This window comes from Phodopus roborovskii, unplaced genomic scaffold, assembly GCF_943737965.1.
Source record: "Phodopus roborovskii unplaced genomic scaffold, PHOROB, whole genome shotgun sequence".
Taxonomy (NCBI): Eukaryota; Metazoa; Chordata; class Mammalia; order Rodentia; family Cricetidae; genus Phodopus; species Phodopus roborovskii.
The window spans coordinates 22,928,107-22,946,477 of record NW_026125281.1 but is presented as its reverse complement, the minus strand read 5'-3'; the positions used below and the strand labels follow the sequence as shown (position 1 = coordinate 22,946,477).

The 18,371-nt window shown below is 47.0% G+C and overlaps 1 protein-coding gene across 1 annotated transcript; it reads left to right on the top strand.

Moving 5' to 3' along the window:
- Positions 1 to 7,278: 7,278 nt before the first annotated feature.
- Gem (GTP binding protein overexpressed in skeletal muscle) lies at positions 7,279 to 17,470 on the top strand. The gene is made up of 5 exons (XM_051198134.1): positions 7,279 to 7,377; positions 8,659 to 8,995; positions 13,761 to 13,837; positions 14,592 to 14,796; positions 16,182 to 17,470. Exons 2-5 carry the CDS (start codon positions 8,668 to 8,670, stop codon positions 16,457 to 16,459), a joined length of 888 nt encoding a protein of 295 aa, XP_051054091.1. The 5' UTR covers positions 7,279 to 7,377; positions 8,659 to 8,667; the 3' UTR covers positions 16,460 to 17,470.
- The last annotated feature ends 901 nt before the right edge of the window (positions 17,471 to 18,371 follow it).

The window sequence follows — 18,371 nt, the reverse complement described above, 5'->3', positions numbered from 1 at the left end:
CCCCCATCCCATCCCCCTTTTCTTCCCCTGGGAAGGTGAGACCTTCCATGGGGAGTCTTCAAAGTCTGTCATATCATTTGGAGCAGGGCCCAGGCCCTCTTCCATGTGTTTAGGCTGAGAGGGTATCCCTCCATGTGGGATGGGCTCCCAACATCCATTCGTGTACTAGGGGTAAATACTGATCCACTACCAGAGGCCCATAGACTGCCCAGTCCTAACTAATACCTACATTCAGGGGGTCGGGGTCGGTCCTATGCTGGTTTCCCAGCGATTAGTCTGTTGAGACACTACATGAAGCCTCTTTCTGCCATTCTAGGCAGAAGTAATCTTATTCCTTATGTGCTTGTTCAAAATGACTAGTAAAGGCTGAGTATGACCCATGCAGCATGTTAGACACCGGTGCACTGCTAAGGAAATCAGGTATGATCCCACCTCCGTGGAAGCTGGAGTTTGAGGAATATTCTGAACACATGGATGGAGAGTGAGCACCAGGCTGGCAAAGGGGGTTGCCTGGGGTAGCTTTCAGAGAGACACTGTTTGTTGCACATGGAGATGGCTGGAACAAGATGACATGCCCTCACTGGAACAATCTTTCAACCAAGAGGAGCTTTCCCAGGCTGGCTTAGCCCGATGGTGAGCCATCTCCTGATGCCAGCAGCTCTCCCTCTACTGTTGGGCAAACCTCTTGGGGAAGACAGGGGTGGGGTGGTGGGGAGCTGCTCGGAGGCCACCCGCAGAGTTCCACATGGAGTTACTATAGGCCTTTGTGTGCTGCTTTGCAAAGGCATGGTGAGGACTTCAGTGCCTGGCCCATGCCAGGCACGGTATCCCTACCCCATTAGTTTTACTATCTTCTGTAAGTACAGTGTTTGGAGTAAAGGAATCCCCACGCTTGTGGAGGACAGAGTAACACAGATCAAAGGCTGTTACCCTTAAGTGAACTGCAAAATAAAGAAATGAAATCAGCTGAACTTAAAACTTTTCATCAATTCAAGATTTGATTACTTTTCATTTAAAGTAAACTTTGGATGCTATTCACCACAGGAGAAAGGTGAATATGTCTTATCGAGGCCTGCTGGGAGAGGGAGAATTAGCCTCTCTCAGGAATGAACTCCCTGGTTTGTTTGCTAGGCATTTTGACCTTACTGTGTAACTCTTTGCTGGTCTCTTGTTTGAGAACATCTGTAGTCATTGTCCTCAAGAATGGTCCTATTCCGAAACTACTATTTAGTTTTTTCTCTATGTCGTTCTACCGTCACTAAATGTGCATTTAACCATAGCTATTACTGTGGCATTAACATTCTTATATGAATAATTACACTATCAACATCCTGTAAGTTGCCTTACCACATTATTCATGTGGTCTTGATATTAAGTTTTCTTAATATAAGTAGATGTAGGACACTCATTTTCATTGCTGTGTATATGCACACAAGGCATCCATCCACTGATGGTGGTGAGGTGGCTTCTGATCATTGCTATGCAACAGTGCTTTTCATGAGCATACTTTTATCTCCTTGTGTAATAAGATATGCAGTTAGAAGTAGAATTTCTGGGTCTTAAAGGGTATGAACATTTTAAATATTGATGGTGGACCATCAGTTACTACTGGAGCTAATAGTCCTTGCAGTGGGCATGCCTTCAGTCCTTACGTTATCCTTCTTGTCCAGAATTTCCATCCTTTTGTAAGAATGAACGGGAAGAAATGTCTGCTCTCTCTGTGTGTGTAGGATTAATACAGACAGGACTGTGCCAGCCTATGCCTCTGTAGCCATGGATGCCTGCAGCAGGCTGGCCTCATGGGATGGTGGATGGATACCAGCTAAGAATTTTTTCAATGGAAAATGAAATGTGCTCAGCGGGAGTCTGCTGAGCGGCTGGGTCTTAAGGGGATGCAGCTGGAGGGCCTGTCCATCTGGGTCCTGCAGGCCTCTGGGTGCTGGGAGGTTATTCTCAGCCATCTTTTTTTTCTGTCTTCATTTTCTCTTAATCAGGGCTCTCTTGATTGTGGAGTTGGCAGCCCCCCTCCACCCCTTCTTCTGTACAGCAATGGTTTTCCACACAGTAATTCTGTCCTTCTTCAGGCTTCGCAGAGTGGGTGGGCGGCTCCCTTTGTGCTCAGATTTCGCACACTGCTTCCCACCCAGCTCCTCCTCTGAGTATTTTTGTGGCTGATGGAGACCTATTATGTGTTCTGGGTATTTGATCCCCCCCCCTCCCCCGTCTCCTTGTTTGCTTACAAAGAGCTTAGCCATGCCGCTCTCCTTGCTAAGTTTTTCCTAGTAACGTCTAACGGGAGGACATTGCAGCCCTTCCTTTTGCCACTCCATGTGCCCTGAATTCTGCTGGAGTAATTTAACTTGAGCCTGGAGAGGCAGCAGAGCTGAGTGCAGGTGGCTGGACTCCAATCTTTGGCTCCTGCGTCATCGTCACAGTCACCGCTATGCTGATGCCCTGTCTGTAGTTAACAAGCTCTTCCACAGTCCATCTTTGGGGGTTGGGGAGTGGCTAATGTAAAAGGGAAAAGCTGATTGGAGTCAACTGTACTAAGGATCAGTGACGACGGTGGGTTCTGAATGTACACCTTGGCTAAATGGACTAAATTGTAAACATTGCTGTCGTTTGGATGTTGAAAGTCCAGAGATCGGCTGTGAGAGAGGCTGGTTCCATGCTTGTGCCATTGGTAGGGGCCAGGTCTTCAGGGGGTGGGGCCTGATGGGAGGCCTGTCAGTTCTGACTCTTGATGTTAGCTGCTTTATCTCTGACTCCTGTCCCCATCATGATATGGGGCCCAAGGAAAAGGGATCCACCCCATCTTGGACTATGAACCTACCAGAACGATAAGCCCCAAACTAACTTTGCAAGTTAATTACCTTAGCTACTTTATTATAGTAACAGACAGCTGCCCAGTACAGTTTAAAATGCAACAGGAAGAAAAACAGATCCATTGTGTTGGTGGGCAATGGAGACCATTTGTGCACGTTCACTCTGCTTTCCCTGCTTGCCAGCACAGCACCCTCTTGGTTGTAGTAGGGCACGAGGCAGTGCATTAAAGGTAACTGAATGCTTTCATTGCTTTTGGAGTAGAGCAAGTTGTAGAAGAGTATTATAGTTGTAGGCATGTATGAACCCTGGGCTAACCCATAATCTCTCCTTGCTAGTTTTCAAGGCATGGATCAGGGTCATTTGAAAGAAAATGGCCGTCAAGGGGAGAGGCACCATTGGGAGGTGTGTCTTTGTTGGAGTAGGTGTGGCTTTTTTGGATGATGTGTGCCACTGTGGAGGCGGGCTTTGAGGCCTCATACGCACAAGGTACCTCCCATGTCCTGTTGCCTGTAAGTCAAGATGTAGGATTCTCAGCTCCTTCTCCAGCACCACGTCTGTGCACCATGTTGCACCATGATGGACTAAACCTCTGAAAATGTAAGTCACACCAATGAAATGTTTTCCTTTAAAGGAGCTGCCATAGTCATGGTGTCTCTTCGCAGCAATAGAAACCCTAACTAAGCTGGTCATAGTCTATCAGTGATTAGAAGATACACACCCCCAATTCACAGCCTGAGCCAAAGGTTTTGCTCTTCCTCTACTTCTAGCCTCCCCTTTTTCATCACATTTGAAACACTGGAAGCTGTTACCCAAGTCTCCACTGTGACAGGAACAGACCCCCAAGTTAACTTTCTTGCTTAAGGCTTTGGGCTAGGAGAAGAGTTGTGGCTCATATGTCTTTTCGGAAAGAATCCTTGCTCACTGGGAAATGTAGTCCCGGGGAAGATCACGGGCTTTGGACAATCGTGTGCAACAGCTCTTCTTTTTGGAGAGGTTAGGAAGAGGGTTGGTCTAGTCTTCCCCAGGACTGACTGGGCCACTGTGGGAGCGGGGCTGTAAGTGCCCTGCTAGAAATGAAACAGTAGTGATGAATGGATCCCGAGAGCACAGCTCTGCTGTCCAGAGCTGCTATTGAGCTCTCCCATAGCATTGCTCTATAAGATGGGGATAACTGCCAGAGGTGTGGCAGGGTGAGCAGAGATAAAGGCCAAGTATTTTGTAGGAAAGGTGATTCTTGCTGTTTCTGTGTTAGGTTCTGGCTCCTTATGAGATTCCAGCTGCTCATTGGCTGGGACCTAAGGAAGTCTTGAGATGCTGGCAGAGAGACTAGGAGATGCAATTTACAGAACAAGAATCAACAAGATGCTGCGAGTTTCTCCTCTTCAGGACTTGTCACCCACTCAGATCCCCTGGTTCTGCCCTTTCTGTGCAGTTTCCTACCCTCAGGCAGCCATGCAGCTGGGATGCTGGGCAAGCCAGTCTGGACTCTGGTCCAGCACTGAGCTCCGAAATGTGCTTTTGGTGAGGCAAAACCATGATTATTCTCTCTCTCTCTCTCTCTCTCTCTCTCTCTCTCTCTCTCTCTCTCTCTAAATTTTCCTTTAGCTGTCATTCAGTTGGAACCTGTCTTATGCTATTATTTTTTTTTTGTTTGTCCCCATCTTTCTTCTTATGGGACAGAAAAATTTAAAAGATTGGTACTTTCCTTCAAATGCACCCTGCTGTACCCCTCCCCCTTCAAATGCACCCTGCTGTAGCTTCTCCTCAGCCTTTACAGTTCATTTTTTGGAGTGTTTTACAGATGCCAATGGAAACAGTTCACAGTAGATATTGCCAGGACATTCAGTTAAATACTAATGTGAGACCCGTGTGTGTGTGTGTGTGTGTGTGTGTGTGTGTGTGTGTGTGTGTGTGTGATTGTGCATGTGTGGTTGTGCTTGCCTGTGCATGGTAGCTGACTCTTTAGAAGACTTCCTATGTTGCTTCCCATTTTAGTTTTATAAAATAGGCTCTTTCTCTGACCTGTAATTCACTGATTCAGCTAGGCTCCGTGGCCCTGGTATCTGACTGTCTCTGTCCCGCCCTCCAGCATGGAGATCACAAGCATATGTCCCCATGCCTGGCTTTTATGTGGATGTTAAGGATCTGAACGTAGATCTTCATGCTTGCTTAGCCTCCCTGATGAGAGGTTCTTATTTTTTCCTTTTTAAAATTTCTTCTCCTTCCTCTTCCTCCTCCTCTTCTAATTCTTTTTTTTTTTTTTTTTTTTTTTTTTTTTTTTTGAGACAGGGTTTCTCTGTATTGCTTTGGAGCCTGTCCTGGAACTCGCTCTGTAGACCAGGCTGGCCTTGAACTCATAGAGATCCACCTGCCTCTACCTCTCAAGTGCTGGGATGAAAGGCGTGAGCCACCACAGCCTGGCTTTATTTCTTATTTTTCATTACGTGTGTGTATGAAGTAGGTACGTGTGTATGCTTGCATGTGCACATGTGTGCTAGGGCAGGCATCTGCAGAGAACTGAGGAAGGCATCAGACCCCTGGAGCTGGAGGTGCCGGCAGCTGTAACTCACCTGATGTGGATGCTGGGGATTGAACCCTAGAGGAGATACAAGCACCTTTAACCCCTGAGCTGTCACTGCAGTTCCCATCATGAGGTTCTCACCAACGTGCAGAAGTAGAATGAAGGACTGTGTGATATGTTTGCACACTCCCACAGCAGTTTTACTCCAGTGTTTCTGTATCGTCAACAGAGTAAGAGACTGGGAGGAAGAAGGATAATTCTCCGTATAGCTACTTGGATATGACTTTGGGGATTCAGGCTCTCTCTCTCTCTCTCTCTCTCTCTCTCTCTGTCTCTGTCTCTTTCTCCCTTTCTCCTCCCCACCCCCTCTCTGTTTCTATCTTTATTTCTCCCTTCTCTCCCAGCCCCTCTTTTTCTCCCTACATCCGTGTCCATTCCCACCCGAGGAATAACTTGGTGGATGAAGAGCCGTACCCAGAGTACTATAATACCCAGAATGCACTTCCAGCTTCACCATCTCCTTTCTGAGTGGTTTTTACCCCCTTGACTCTCAGCTTCGTTATGCATAAATAAGATAGGGGCTCTACCCCTGAGACTAAGGCACTCGACATTTTTATTATTTGGTGGATTCTACCTTTGCCAGCTTGGTCCCTGACAGGTCCCAGAAGCCAGTTACTTGGATAATTCCCAAATCAGATAAATGCCTGAGAAGAACTGGCAATCCATTTTACCCACAGAGCAGTCCAGCTGCTGCAAGAGACACTGTGCTGCTGGCTGCTTCCCAGCCAACCCGGAGCAGAAGCTGGCTAGAGAAGCAGATGGATGTGTTGGACAGGCTAGCATGGACTCCAAATACAGCATGTGGGAAATGCCCATGTCCCTGGGAAATACCCATGTCCTGGGGAAGAGGGCACTTAGTGGTGCAGTTAAAAAGTTACTCAAACTAGGTCCTGATTGCTGCCTCTGCAGCATCTATAACTGCAGTAAGGAGCAAGGTCCCAGGCCCACCAGTACCACAGATTTTTGGAAATCCTAGCAAATGTTAATAGCTGTTGTGATCCTGTGTCCTTTACCCCCAGGACTCTCAGGGGTTTGGGCCTGAGCATCTCCCCGTGGCTGGGAAGCCCAGGCTCCAGGGCATAGTTCCAGCCATGCCAAGCAGCTCAGCTTTTGTGATGCACCAGTTGGGTTGTGATTAAATTTCTGATTGAGAACTTCAGCATTGTGGCCAGAACAGGAGGGCAGGAGTGTTTATCGCTGTTTGGAGCCAAACGGCCCTTTCCAAGGTCTCGCCAGCTCTTTCCTCTGTCCCCTTCTCTTTGGGTGTCGGCCAGAAGACGGAAACAAAGCAATATGGTACTCCTTCTTCCCAACCCAGAGAGAAGGTGATACGGGCAGGAAGAGCCCATTCCATTGTCTTCCAGAGCACGCTGTAAAACTGGCCTGCCCACCCAGGGCGAGTGTAGCCTGGAGGCCGAAGTCTTGCTCACTCAGGCAGATCTGCTTTCTTGGCAAAGCCGGACTCGCAACTCAGGCTTGCCTCTTTCTGCATCCTTTATTCAGACAGTTCACAAGTGCTCTGCTGGGAAGGGCGATTAAATAGCACTAAGTGTATTTTTCCAGTGTCCACCCGGCAAAAAGAGCATAAAACAAAATCAAGGAAGCCAAGGACTGAACTGTCATTTTTTCCCCCTCTCTCCCCTCAAGGGGCGAGGGGAGTCACATGACTGCGAGTAACTGATTTAGCCAAGTGGCTGCAACTCAGTTTGTTGCAGAGCCGCCCCCTCCCGGCGGGAGCGCTGACGTCACGGAAAAGCCCCGTCGTGGGGCCGCCAGGCGAGCTATAAACGGCGGCCGGACGCGGTGGCTTTAGAAGGCGGCACTGCCAGCGGATAGATACCACACGGTCTCGCGCTGCGGGGCCGGCATCGCATCGCAGGCAGCAGGCATTGCAGCCGGCAGCGGGCAGCGGGCAGCAGGCATTGTGCCGACCGACGGCAGACGCCCACCCTGCGGCCAGGTGCAGCCAAGTAAGGGGACATCGCACAGGGGCGGAGGGGGAGTTCTGGTCACGGAACTTTTTAAGTTGGGAAGGGAGACCATGAGGTCTGTGCTGGCGGTTCTCCCATGGGAGAAATAAGACCAGGTGCAAATGATATACTACTCATGGGGGCCCCTTGATCTAGTCCCGAGGAGTGTCACTTTATGGATTAGGTGGCCAGGTGGCCACCGACCCAGGGACTGTTTTTATGACTTAAAAAGAAACCGGCTGGTTTTGGCTATTGGCTTAGAAGTTGGGGTGTGGAGTGGGGTGTGTGAGCTCAGTGCTATCCTTGCGTTCACGCGGGCACTTGCTGAGTTAATGGCAGATGCTTCTGTGTTCTCTCGGGGAAGTCTTGACAGAAGAGACTGCCCTGTCAGGCCAGGAAGTGTTGCAAGGAGAAAGTTGTAGGGAGTTGTGAAGTGTCTTTTCACTGAGAGTCTTTGACCTTCTGATTGACTTCAAGAAGGTGTAACTCTGAGCTAACTAAATAAATCTTGGAGTGGATGAGGTTCGTTAAGATCGAAGCACAAGTTTGATACGTGCAAATGTGAGCAGGTCCTTCCCGTGTCAGAAGGACGAGGCTCAGGGCTAGTATGCTAAATAGTATCTGTGGGCAAGAGGCCAGAGGTAAGGCATGAACCTCAAACTGCCCCACTCCCCAAATAATGTTCTTTTCAGTCAGCTGGAAAGCATCACAAACTTTACTAAACATGGAAGTTCCCCCAAAGTGCCTGTCAGGTCCAGCCAGGGGGGTGATGTCATTGCCACGTGTTTCCCTCTGAGGCCCAAAAGACTGCAAGACGCTGGTGCGATTAAGAGCCATGTTTAGACAAGAGTAGCTAACCTGGCCAGCTGGTCCTCAGTAGCACTGACTTGTTGCTGATGGTAAAGCCATTTCTGGAGGCAGTGGGCTCCTTCCAACTGCCTCTGTGCCAGCTCCCAGTAGAAATTTCAAAGTTACTTTAAGGATGGAAGAAGCTAATGGGCAGTTGGTTGTGTTATTGGGACTGCAAATGACAGCCTGCTTAAGAAGCTAGCTACCGTGTGTAAATGTGTGTGTGTGTGTGTGTGTGTGTGTGTGTGTGTGTGTGTGTGTAGCTGGAAGATTTGCTTGCTAGGGCCTTGGGGACTGTTTCATGGTGCTCCTCATGCTAAGAATGCTTAATTCATACCCATCCAATGGAATGCCTCTGACGACAGTGTCTGCACTTCCCCGGGGCTAGCTCATCCTTGCTAACATTGGCATCTTGACTGCTTTACCTCCTAGGACCCCACAATGACTCTGAATAATGTCACCATGCGCCAGGGCACTGTGGGCATGCAGCCACAGCAGCGCTGGAGCATCCCTGCTGACGGCAGGCATCTGATGGTCCAGAAGGATCCCCACCCTTGGAACCTCCGCAGCTGCCGCTCTACCACTCCTGAAGACCACAGCCGCCAGAGCTGGTCCTCCGACTCCACAGACTCCGTCATCTCCTCCGAGTCAGGGAACACCTACTACCGAGTGGTGCTTATAGGGGAACAAGGGGTGGGCAAGTCCACCCTGGCCAACATCTTCGCAGGTGTACATGACAGCATGGACAGCGACTGTGAGGTCCTGGGAGGTAGGTGGCCCAGCCCCGGTGGGCTTCTGTCTTGTAAGCTGAGAAAGCTAAAGCGGTTGGGTCATTTTTCTGCAGAATTGGAAGCCAGGCATGAGGGTACACACTTGTAATGCCAGCACTGGGGAGGCAGAGGCAGAAGTACTAGGAATCCAAGTGTATCTTCTGCTACATAGTGGATTTGAGTCTAGCCTGAGCTATGTTAACTCTGCCTCAAAAATAATAAATCAAAACAAAATGTCTTCAGAATTAGGATAAAATGAGATACTTGATAGTGGGTGGCAGAGGCCAACCCTAAGTTCTGGCACAGGTCCTCAGGACAAAAAAGAAGACCAAAATCTGTGACCTGAGCCATTGAGGGATTTTCTGAGGTTAAGTCTGAGGGGTCCAAGGAGGTAGACCCTGACCTGGACTATTTTTGAAGAGTTGACCAATACAGACACCTTTTCTGTGATGATGCATAAAACCAAAGTGATTTTAGGGAAAGAAAAAAACCTGTTGGAGTGCATCAATTAGCTCGTGTCCACTAATATTAGAAGCATTTGCAAGTGTAACTAGGTGAAGTAACAATATAATTACAAAACAGAAATATAAAGATGATGACAGATGCCCTGTGTAGAGTCTGACAGGTTTTGCAGATGATTTTCTCTGTATGGTCTTATTTCAACTATTTCTTTCTTCAGTCCTTACCTAATCCTAGACCTAGTTTATAAAAAGATGTATTATCCAACCACAGGTAATAACTTTATGTTCTGGGTGGAAATTACAGCTCTAATGATCAGTTATTTGCATGCAGAGTCCTTCACTTGAAGTTCCAACATCAGCACACATACCCAGAACAGCGACACGCCCCTGGCTACAGCTGTAGACATGGAGGAAGGCCTGTTCAGTGTTTGCACACCTCCCGTGGTCTATCCCCGCTTTACAGCCTGCTCCTCACTACGGTGGCCCCACTGCATCCTAAGGTTCCATCCTCCTTCGTTGTCTTGGTGTTAGGGAGCTCACTGCTTCAAGAGGCAGCTTAGGGACACGCCGTGAATGATGGATGACTCACTGATGTAGCATCCATTTCTCTCCTTACTTCCAGAATCTCAGGGGCTACAGCTAAGCAAGAGTCAAGGCAGAAACAGGGCTGTGTGCAGTTGCTTTGCTCTTAGTCCAGGCCAGTGGGAACTAGGAGACCAGCAGAGAGGAGGGGGCAGATATTCAGAATGGACATTTGTGACAGTAGGGGCCTCTGTGGAGTGCCTTCTGTTTTCTGTCATCTCGGTCCTCAGAGTTCGTATGCCTGAGCCACCCGTTTGGGGAAGCTGGGTGTGGAGGGTGGGGTTTCACAGTTTATGTTGGTGCTTTTCCAGTCATTCTACCAAGTATGGGGCCCATGCTATGTGTTGGCACTGAGCTAGGCATTTCACGTGTGCTTTTGGCAATGTGTACAAGGATAGAACCAATATGGTGTTACTATCCCCACTTTTAGGTGTTGGGATGAAGGCTTACAGAGTATAGTCAAACCCGCTGTGGTTTAACCAAAATCCACGTTCCTTCTCTGTCCTCTGCAGGCTTAGGATTTAACTTCCAGATGCTGTTAGGTATACAGCTCGTGGGATGACCCTGTGCAGGCTTTAGGTACCCAGTGATGCCAAGTGTTGCAGAGCTCAGTGCCTGTGGCTGTGATTTAGAGCATGATGGCATTAGCAAGAACTGGGAAAGCAGTAATAAATTGCTCTTTGGGCGGATATAAGGGAGGGATTATCTAAGCCTTGCTGTTTCTATTGTTCAGAGGGGAGGGTTGAAAAGTTAGTGGATCGTAGGCTTCTAAAAGTGTTTGTCTATTAGAAGGGGTGGTATCTATGTAGAGGGTAATATCCAACAGTCATAGAGGGCTAGGACCGGTTTGTAACTGGAACTGGTAAAGATAGAAAACTTCTCTGGAGAGGGAGGGGCTTTTCTTGCCTACTCAACCAGGCATCTGATAGCTCAAAGGTGTTTCTCAGTGACAGAGCCACCCCATCTTACTTCTGTTTGCGTAGCTCAATTCACTTGTTTAGAAGTGTTCCCTCGTTCACATTGACTTGCTAGCTTGTGTTTCCTCAGGGAACACCCGTGCATTGTTTTCTTCTTTTCTTTTCAGCCTTAACCAGGGGGATGCACATGACAGCCTCCCCATCCTTTCCCCCAATAAAGATGGATGTTACCCCATGCTATTGTGATAGTCTTATGGTTCTCTGTGCATATTTAATTCCATCTGTACATCTGCCCATCTATCCCTTCATTGACTCATTTACTTCTAAACAGTTACTTAACATGTACCACACACAGCATGCTGTGAGCACGATGGGACCGGGAGGCATGCATAGAGTCCCGGAGCTTCCTCTTAGCAGTCTCACAACATGCAATGGAGGTCAGACATCCGCCATCCAGAAAGCAAGCAGGATGTGATGTTATCTCAGGTTTCAAGGAGAAAGTGGAATTTGGAGAAAGGAGTCCTAACTGTGGAATTCAGAAAAGGCTTGGTGGAAGAGGAGATCTCTGAGCTGGACTTAAAGACAACTCACATTTAGAAGCCCCGAGCTGGGCAAGAAGGTGCTCAAGAGTACACAAGCAATCTGGCAAAGAGCCCTAATTTGGAATGTAAGGGGTGGGTTTAGATCCTCCCATCCCCAGGTGACATAGACTTTAGCTAAGTGCTCTTGGCTAGCTTCTTTACCTCAGAAGTTTCCTCACTCTCACCAGCATAATTGGGGAGACATTCCCTAGGGTGGTGTGGGGACTAAAGGAGAAAACACTGAGCACGTAGCAGTGTAGGCTGTAGGACACACAGACTAAACATCCGCTACAGCTAATCCCTACATCTCCATTTCTTACTTTGTGTTTCTGTGGTTTGTTTGTAGCTTCAGTTCCCATGGCCAGAAAGCCGAGCCTTAGAGAACTTAGGTAGAGCCATATGGGTAAGAAAGGATAGCTCCCAGATTTGAGTTCAGGTTTGTGTGTGCCCACATCCACAACACCATGGCCGTTGCTTATCCAGTGCACAGGTTTATATTGAACATATACAGGCACACTATGGCCCGGGGATGGGGCTACAGAAAACAAGGCAGGGACATATCTCTGTCCTAGGGAGACGCTTGGGGGGATGGGGATGGCTAGCACAGTGTAGTAAGTAACTGGCCTGTGTTGCATGCTAGGTGTGACTCTAGGATACAAAGATGCATTGAGCAGGAAAAGAAATTCAGACTTGTGGTGCAATTTTAAACTCATGCCCAGAAAGCACCCCTTTGCAGGGACAGGCCTTGTAGAAAGAGAGTTAGGTACAAGGGCTAAAAAGAGACAAATTGTTACAAAAGTTATAGCTTCTAAAAGCTGGACTTAAAAACAGGAAAGCCAGAACAGGCATGGGGTCATTGTACAGGGTTGATGGGAAATCTTGTTGCAAAAATCCAACGACAGCCCACCCACCTGTCAACCCCTGACAGGGTTTTCCACATGGAGGGCCTCTGGCCTTTGACTGCCTAGGCCCGTGTTCAGAGGGAAAGTTTCCATTTCCAAGTGAGGCTGTTGTTGTACTTGAGATGGAAACACAAGCTGGTTAGTGTTAGGGAAGCTCTATGTGTTTGTTTTTAAAAAATGAAGAAGCCAGGTGTGATGGCACATTCCTGAAATCCCAAGTACCCAGGGGGCAACTTCCAGGCCAGCCTGTGAGTTTTAGGCTGTCCAGGGCTACTAGTGAGAACCCATCCCAACATACTACAAGAAAACAATGGGGCAGAGGGGTAAGGAAAACAATGGTTCAGTTAGGGACAGTCTCAAAATAGTTTTTCTTGCGTTTCTGCAAAGAGGAGAAACATTGCTAAGCTCAGAGTCTGGAAGATTCCACGGAAAGGTTGTTCAGGGACCACCCACTGAAGCACACAATGGCTTTCCCATGAGGCTGATGGAAACAGCCCATGTAGTTAAAACATCCCATAATGGAGCTTATTGTTAGTGCTTTCTCATAGCTTCATCTATTGAATTGGGGTCAAAAGTTCTTAGGGAGTTATTTATCCTTATAAATGGGTTTCCTCCATAAAAGACCCAAGAATGATGGAAAATGACTTCCTTTTAATTCAAGTGATTTGCCCACCCATATGCAAACACTGTGGGAGATCTCTGAGTGGGACTGGAGGACTGTGTGCCACATGCTGTAGGAGAGCAATAGGTGTGTGTGTGTGTGTGTGTGTGTGTTCATGTGTGCATGAAGGTACTCAGAGGGCCAGAGGTCACTGAGCCACCGTCTTAGCCCTTACAATAGTAACTTACTTTTGAAAAGGTTTGTATATTTGTTGCATACGCACTGGGTACATTCTCTGTCTGTCTGCCTGGAGGAACATGTTCATGTGAGAGCACATATGTGTGGATATGTGTGCATGTGTGCATGGAAGGCAGAAACAAGTCTCAGGGGTTGGTCTTCCAGAGACAGCCATCTTGTTTCGTAAGACAGAGCCTCTGGGATTGGAGCTAGCTGAGCCGACTAGGCTGGCTGGCCAGTGAACCTTAGGGATATATCTGTTTGTGCCTTCCCACAGCAAGGGTTACAAGTACTGGCTGCCATGCTTGGCTTTGCAGGTGGATTCTGAGGACTGAACTCAGTTCCTGTGCTTGCTCAGTCAGCAGGTTACTGAGAGCTGTCCCCTCAGCCCCCACAAAGTCTATTGAGACGTTGACAGGAGCCTCTTATGCCCAAGTATTTCTTAATCACATGACTCTGATAGCAACATTCTTTCTTTTCTAGAAGATACATATGAGCGCACCCTGGTCGTTGATGGAGAAAGTGCAACAATTATCCTCCTGGACATGTGGGAAAATAAGGTATGCAGGGCCTGTGGCTGCTAGTGATTTCTTTTAGGGCTTGCCTTTCAACAGGCTCCTTGGGGGCCAGAGTGACCTTGTCCTACATAGTGGATGTTCCAGATGCGGGGCTCATTTTCTTGATTAAAAACATTTACTTCTGAAGAACAAGCTTGCTGAAGAACAGGTTGTCCAGAGATGAGCCCTAAAGAACAAACAAATCGCAGTGGCTTGCCCTGAGTTCTATTAAAAACCACAAGAACCTGTCTGTTTTAGGGAAAGTTCAAAACAAGAATGGCCACTTATTTTCAATGACACAAAACCATGTTGTGTGAAGCTGGCCTTCTCAACACTGCATTCCAGCATGGCTTTCCACGGGTTTTAGGCTGCCCGGCATATATGCAAGATCGTTTGTTGATTGAGAACCCTCCTGTTCTCCCAAGGATTCTTAGTTCTGCCCTTTAGGGGAAACAAAAGGAAGCTTTTAGGGAGTCAGAAAAGGCCATTTTGGGCAGGCTAGATTGTAATCGGAAATATTGTTTGTCAAAGTAGCTATGCCGTAGCAGTAATTGGAAAGTAAGCTTTGGGGCATAAAAACAATGCAGAGTGCCTTTCTTTTTGTCCCTAGACATCTTGGGAGAGCAATGCATATTGAGATGTTGGAAGCAGTTTTCTCCCCTAGTCTTACTTGGGATAGACATACAGGTTCTTTGCAAAACGACACCTCAATTTTCTGGCTTGCCTGAGCTCACAGGAGGTCTTTTTATCTGGATAGGGGGAGAATGAATGGCTCCAGGACCATTGCATGCAGGTTGGCGATGCCTACCTCATCGTCTACTCCATCACAGACCGAGCGAGCTTTGAGAAGGCTTCTGAGCTAAGGATCCAGCTCCGCAGGGCCCGGCAGACAGAAGACATTCCCATCATCTTGGTTGGCAACAAAAGTGATTTAGTGCGGTGCCGAGAGGTGTCTGTGTCAGGTGAGAGGGCGTGCGGTCCTGGGCACCGCCCTTGCATGGCACGCACTGGACTGCAGGCAGGTTCCCCTCCCCTTTCCCCTGCGCAAGGAGAGGCTCAGAGGGATGCTCCATGGAGTCTCATGTCTAAGACTTCCAAGGTTCCCATCATTTGTGTTACTCATCTCTTGTTCTTATTCTCTGGTCTACCCGAAGGGTCCCAGGCTTCCCACTGCCCTTTGGGTGTTCTCCAGGAGTAACTTTAGGGAGGAGAACATCCTCAGGGATTTACTGGCAGTCTTAACCTTTGCTTCTTAACCTTCTATTCTCCAAGCAGATCCCAAGTTTAGGGGAGGAAAAGCGATGTATTAATGCAAGAATGGGGAGCTCTGGGTTAGGAGACAAAAGAAACGGTATTATACTCGGGTCGTTGGTATTCCATCTAATACCCTCCAACGCCAGCCCCCTCCTTCCTAAGCTTCTGCGAGGGCATCATACTGTTGAGATCACACATGCTTCTCCATCCTTAGTTCAAGGATGATTGCTATTTGATGAGTGTGCCTCTGTATTCTTCTTAAGGCCCTCGATTGTTTTGGCCTTATGTAGATTTAGTAGAACCATAAAAACGAAACACAGCACTTTCAGTCCCTGCTCAGTCAAGATGATTTTTCCAGCTAGTTGGACTGTCTTTCTAGGACACAACAACATGCATTGGTTAGATCTTTTCAAACTCAAACTTGGACAGATGGTTATTAAACACGGTATCTGAAGTCAAGAGTTTTAGAAAAGCTTGAATAGTTTGATATAACTATATTATATATTTACAAAATCAACATTTTTGCCCCCAAAGATCTTATCTCATCATTTTTTTTAAAGACAGGAAAGCTAAGTAGCAGACTTAGAATTACAGGTTTTAGTGAGGGTTACTGAGTTAGGAGAAGTATATAAGCTTGGGCATGGAGCAGGTCTGGATGTCCCGTCTCTGTCAGCTGTGAAACATGAGTTTCTTCATGTTTTTAAACACTTCACCCAGTTTCTTCATCTTTCCGATGAGGATATGGCACATTATCCAAGTTTGTTATGAGCAGTGGAAAGGGTTTGGAAAGAGCGTGACCTGCTCTTGTGAATGTAGTAACCCTTTAGGGAGTGGAGGCCGTGGTTTCTGCTGTTGTAATTAGTATGAGTGTATTTGATGAAATCGCACTTTTCCATAGCGAATTTGTGGTGAGCCGGATCTAACCGGCTTCCTGGAATCCTTATGGTTTATTTCTACTCTTACTGTGGTGGCCCACCCCATAATATAGTCTACTGCCCTATGTTACCTCTAGTGCAGTTCTTGAAAATGGGCCCCCAGTGTGACCACATTGTGTAGGATCATATCTGATTTCTTCTCCCTTCCTGCTTTTCAGAAGGGAGAGCTTGCGCTGTGGTGTTCGACTGCAAATTCATTGAGACCTCTGCGGCCGTTCAGCACAATGTGAAGGAACTGTTTGAGGGCATTGTGCGGCAGGTGCGCCTGCGCAGGGACAGCAAGGAGAAGAATGAGAGGAGGCTGGCCTACCAGAAACGGCGGGAGAGCATCCCCAGGAAAGCCCGGCGCTTCTGGGGCAAGATTGTGGCCAAGAACAACAAGAACATGGCCTTCAAGCTCAAGTCAAAATCCTGCCACGACCTCTCTGTTCTCTAGGCACCCAGTGTCACTGCCACCCAGATGTCTCCCTGGTGGACATCGCTGAAGGCCCTTGGGACCAGTGATCTATATTAGATTGAATACATGAGCATTGTTAGAGGCTCCTTCCTCTATTGCAGATGGGACTAACAGGTTAGCCTCAGGGGCAACCAAGTGCACGGGCAAGGAATCTTTGTCAGGAGTCAGTATTTATTCTTAGGATCAGGTTGGCCTGCTACATGGACACCTGAGACTCATTTAAGGACATATTTAGGGTTCACATGGTTGTTTTCTCTTCTTTGGGTAGCAGAATATTGAAGCTTATGAAGAACGCCTAGTATGTCTCATCACCGAAGTTTTGCCCAATTTTGTTCTATGTGAATCTGATGCCCTTGAGTCATAAAGAAATCTAGGGAAATAGTGAGAGCTTATTAGAAGGAGGATGCTTTCTGCATACTCATCTCCCTGGAATGACAGGTGTAGAACCGGCCTCATCACAGTTGTGACTATGAGAAGTGTTGGAATTTGCTGGAAACTAAGCTCACTATTAGTTTTTGTTTAAAGCCCACAGATACTTGTAGACTTAGGAGCTGATGTATGTAGCACTTATAGTTCAAAAGATTGTTTACTTATGTGCTTATTTTGAGGAAACTACTTTTGCCAAATTTGACTTAGTCAAATCTTCTTTTATGTCTTGTTGTTTTTGAAGTCATGGAGCTATCATAAAATATTTTTTTAAAAATCCCAACTATTGATAACCTAGGGTGCAAAATGATTGCACTTGAAATATAATCAAATGTTTCCCCCCCCCAAGCATAAAAAGGCCTGATCCTTTGGGTTGATCCTTGTATGCTACAGCTATGTTCTATTTATTATTATTTTGCAAATAACCATTTTAACATTTGATAAAGCATATTTATGGACATATTTCTTACCGAGAAAAATGTGTTTTATTACCTTTTTTATCTTTTTCAAAATATGAAAGTTTTTATCTATGTCTTATAATAAAATAAATAAAATCTTTGAAAAGGAAGGCCTTCTGATTTCCTCCCCAAATAAGATATGTAATATTGTTTTTCATGGCTTTAGAACAAGCTGTCTCCCTATGAGATTGCTTCTCCTGTCATTCCTGGTGGCTCAGTACTCAGCTGGTTTTTTTTTTTTAATCCCTTACTTCTATCATTTGGAATCACAGTTCACAGTAAACGAGAGATATTTTTGGCTGATTGAGTTGGGAAGCATTTGGGGTCATATAAATCTGAGCTATAATCAAAGCTGATTGACATTTTACTTTGGGTCTGGCAAATTCCTGACAGAACAGATGGACCTAGCTTTGTCCCTTGAGGGCTCATGGTCTTAGGTTTCCCTAAATCATCAGGGGGGATTTAAATCGGTCTCCCCTCTCCCTCTGTCAGCTGAGGGCTGTTGGGATTGGTGATTTACTGCCTGAGATCTAACCAGGCAAAGCTTAAACCGTTTGCCCTCTCTGTCACTTGGTCTAACTCCCAGGGCAACACGTGACACTTGTTGGACTAGAACCTTCTGGTGTTCCTCTTCTGGCTCCTCCTAGACCCTCCTTCCTTTTTACCCCATTATCTTTTTGAGGTTGTAGACGCCCTAATAGTGACATACCCATGAGACCTCCTGAATCTCCTCAAGCTTCTGTAGTTGTCCAAAGTAGATGTCATGTTTTGTTTGGCACTTCTTTTCCCAGTTGAGGGCGAAGGTTCCATGTCCGTCCACTTTATATCTTTGAACTGCTCAAGAAATTGCACAGGGAGCTGATAGGAAAGAGTAAGGCTGCACAGGCCTGGGATGAACTTTGACCCTACCTTTACTTGAGCCAGAGTGTGTCTCTGGATCGATGAGTAAGCATTTCTAGTTTTCCCATCTTCGAAACTGACTTGCTCATGACACCTTCCTTGTAAGG

Bases quoted from the DNA above. Each gene is read 5' to 3' on its own strand.
- Gem (XM_051198134.1), top strand. From the start codon at position 8,668: ATGACTCTGAATAATGTCACCATGCGCCAGGGCACTGTGGGCATGCAG. The intron at 8,996-13,760 runs GTAGGTGGCCCA...TTTCTTTTCTAG, and splicing joins CGACTGTGAGGTCCTGGGAG to AAGATACATATGAGCGCACC. The intron at 13,838-14,591 runs GTATGCAGGGCC...TTATCTGGATAG, and splicing joins TGGACATGTGGGAAAATAAG to GGGGAGAATGAATGGCTCCA.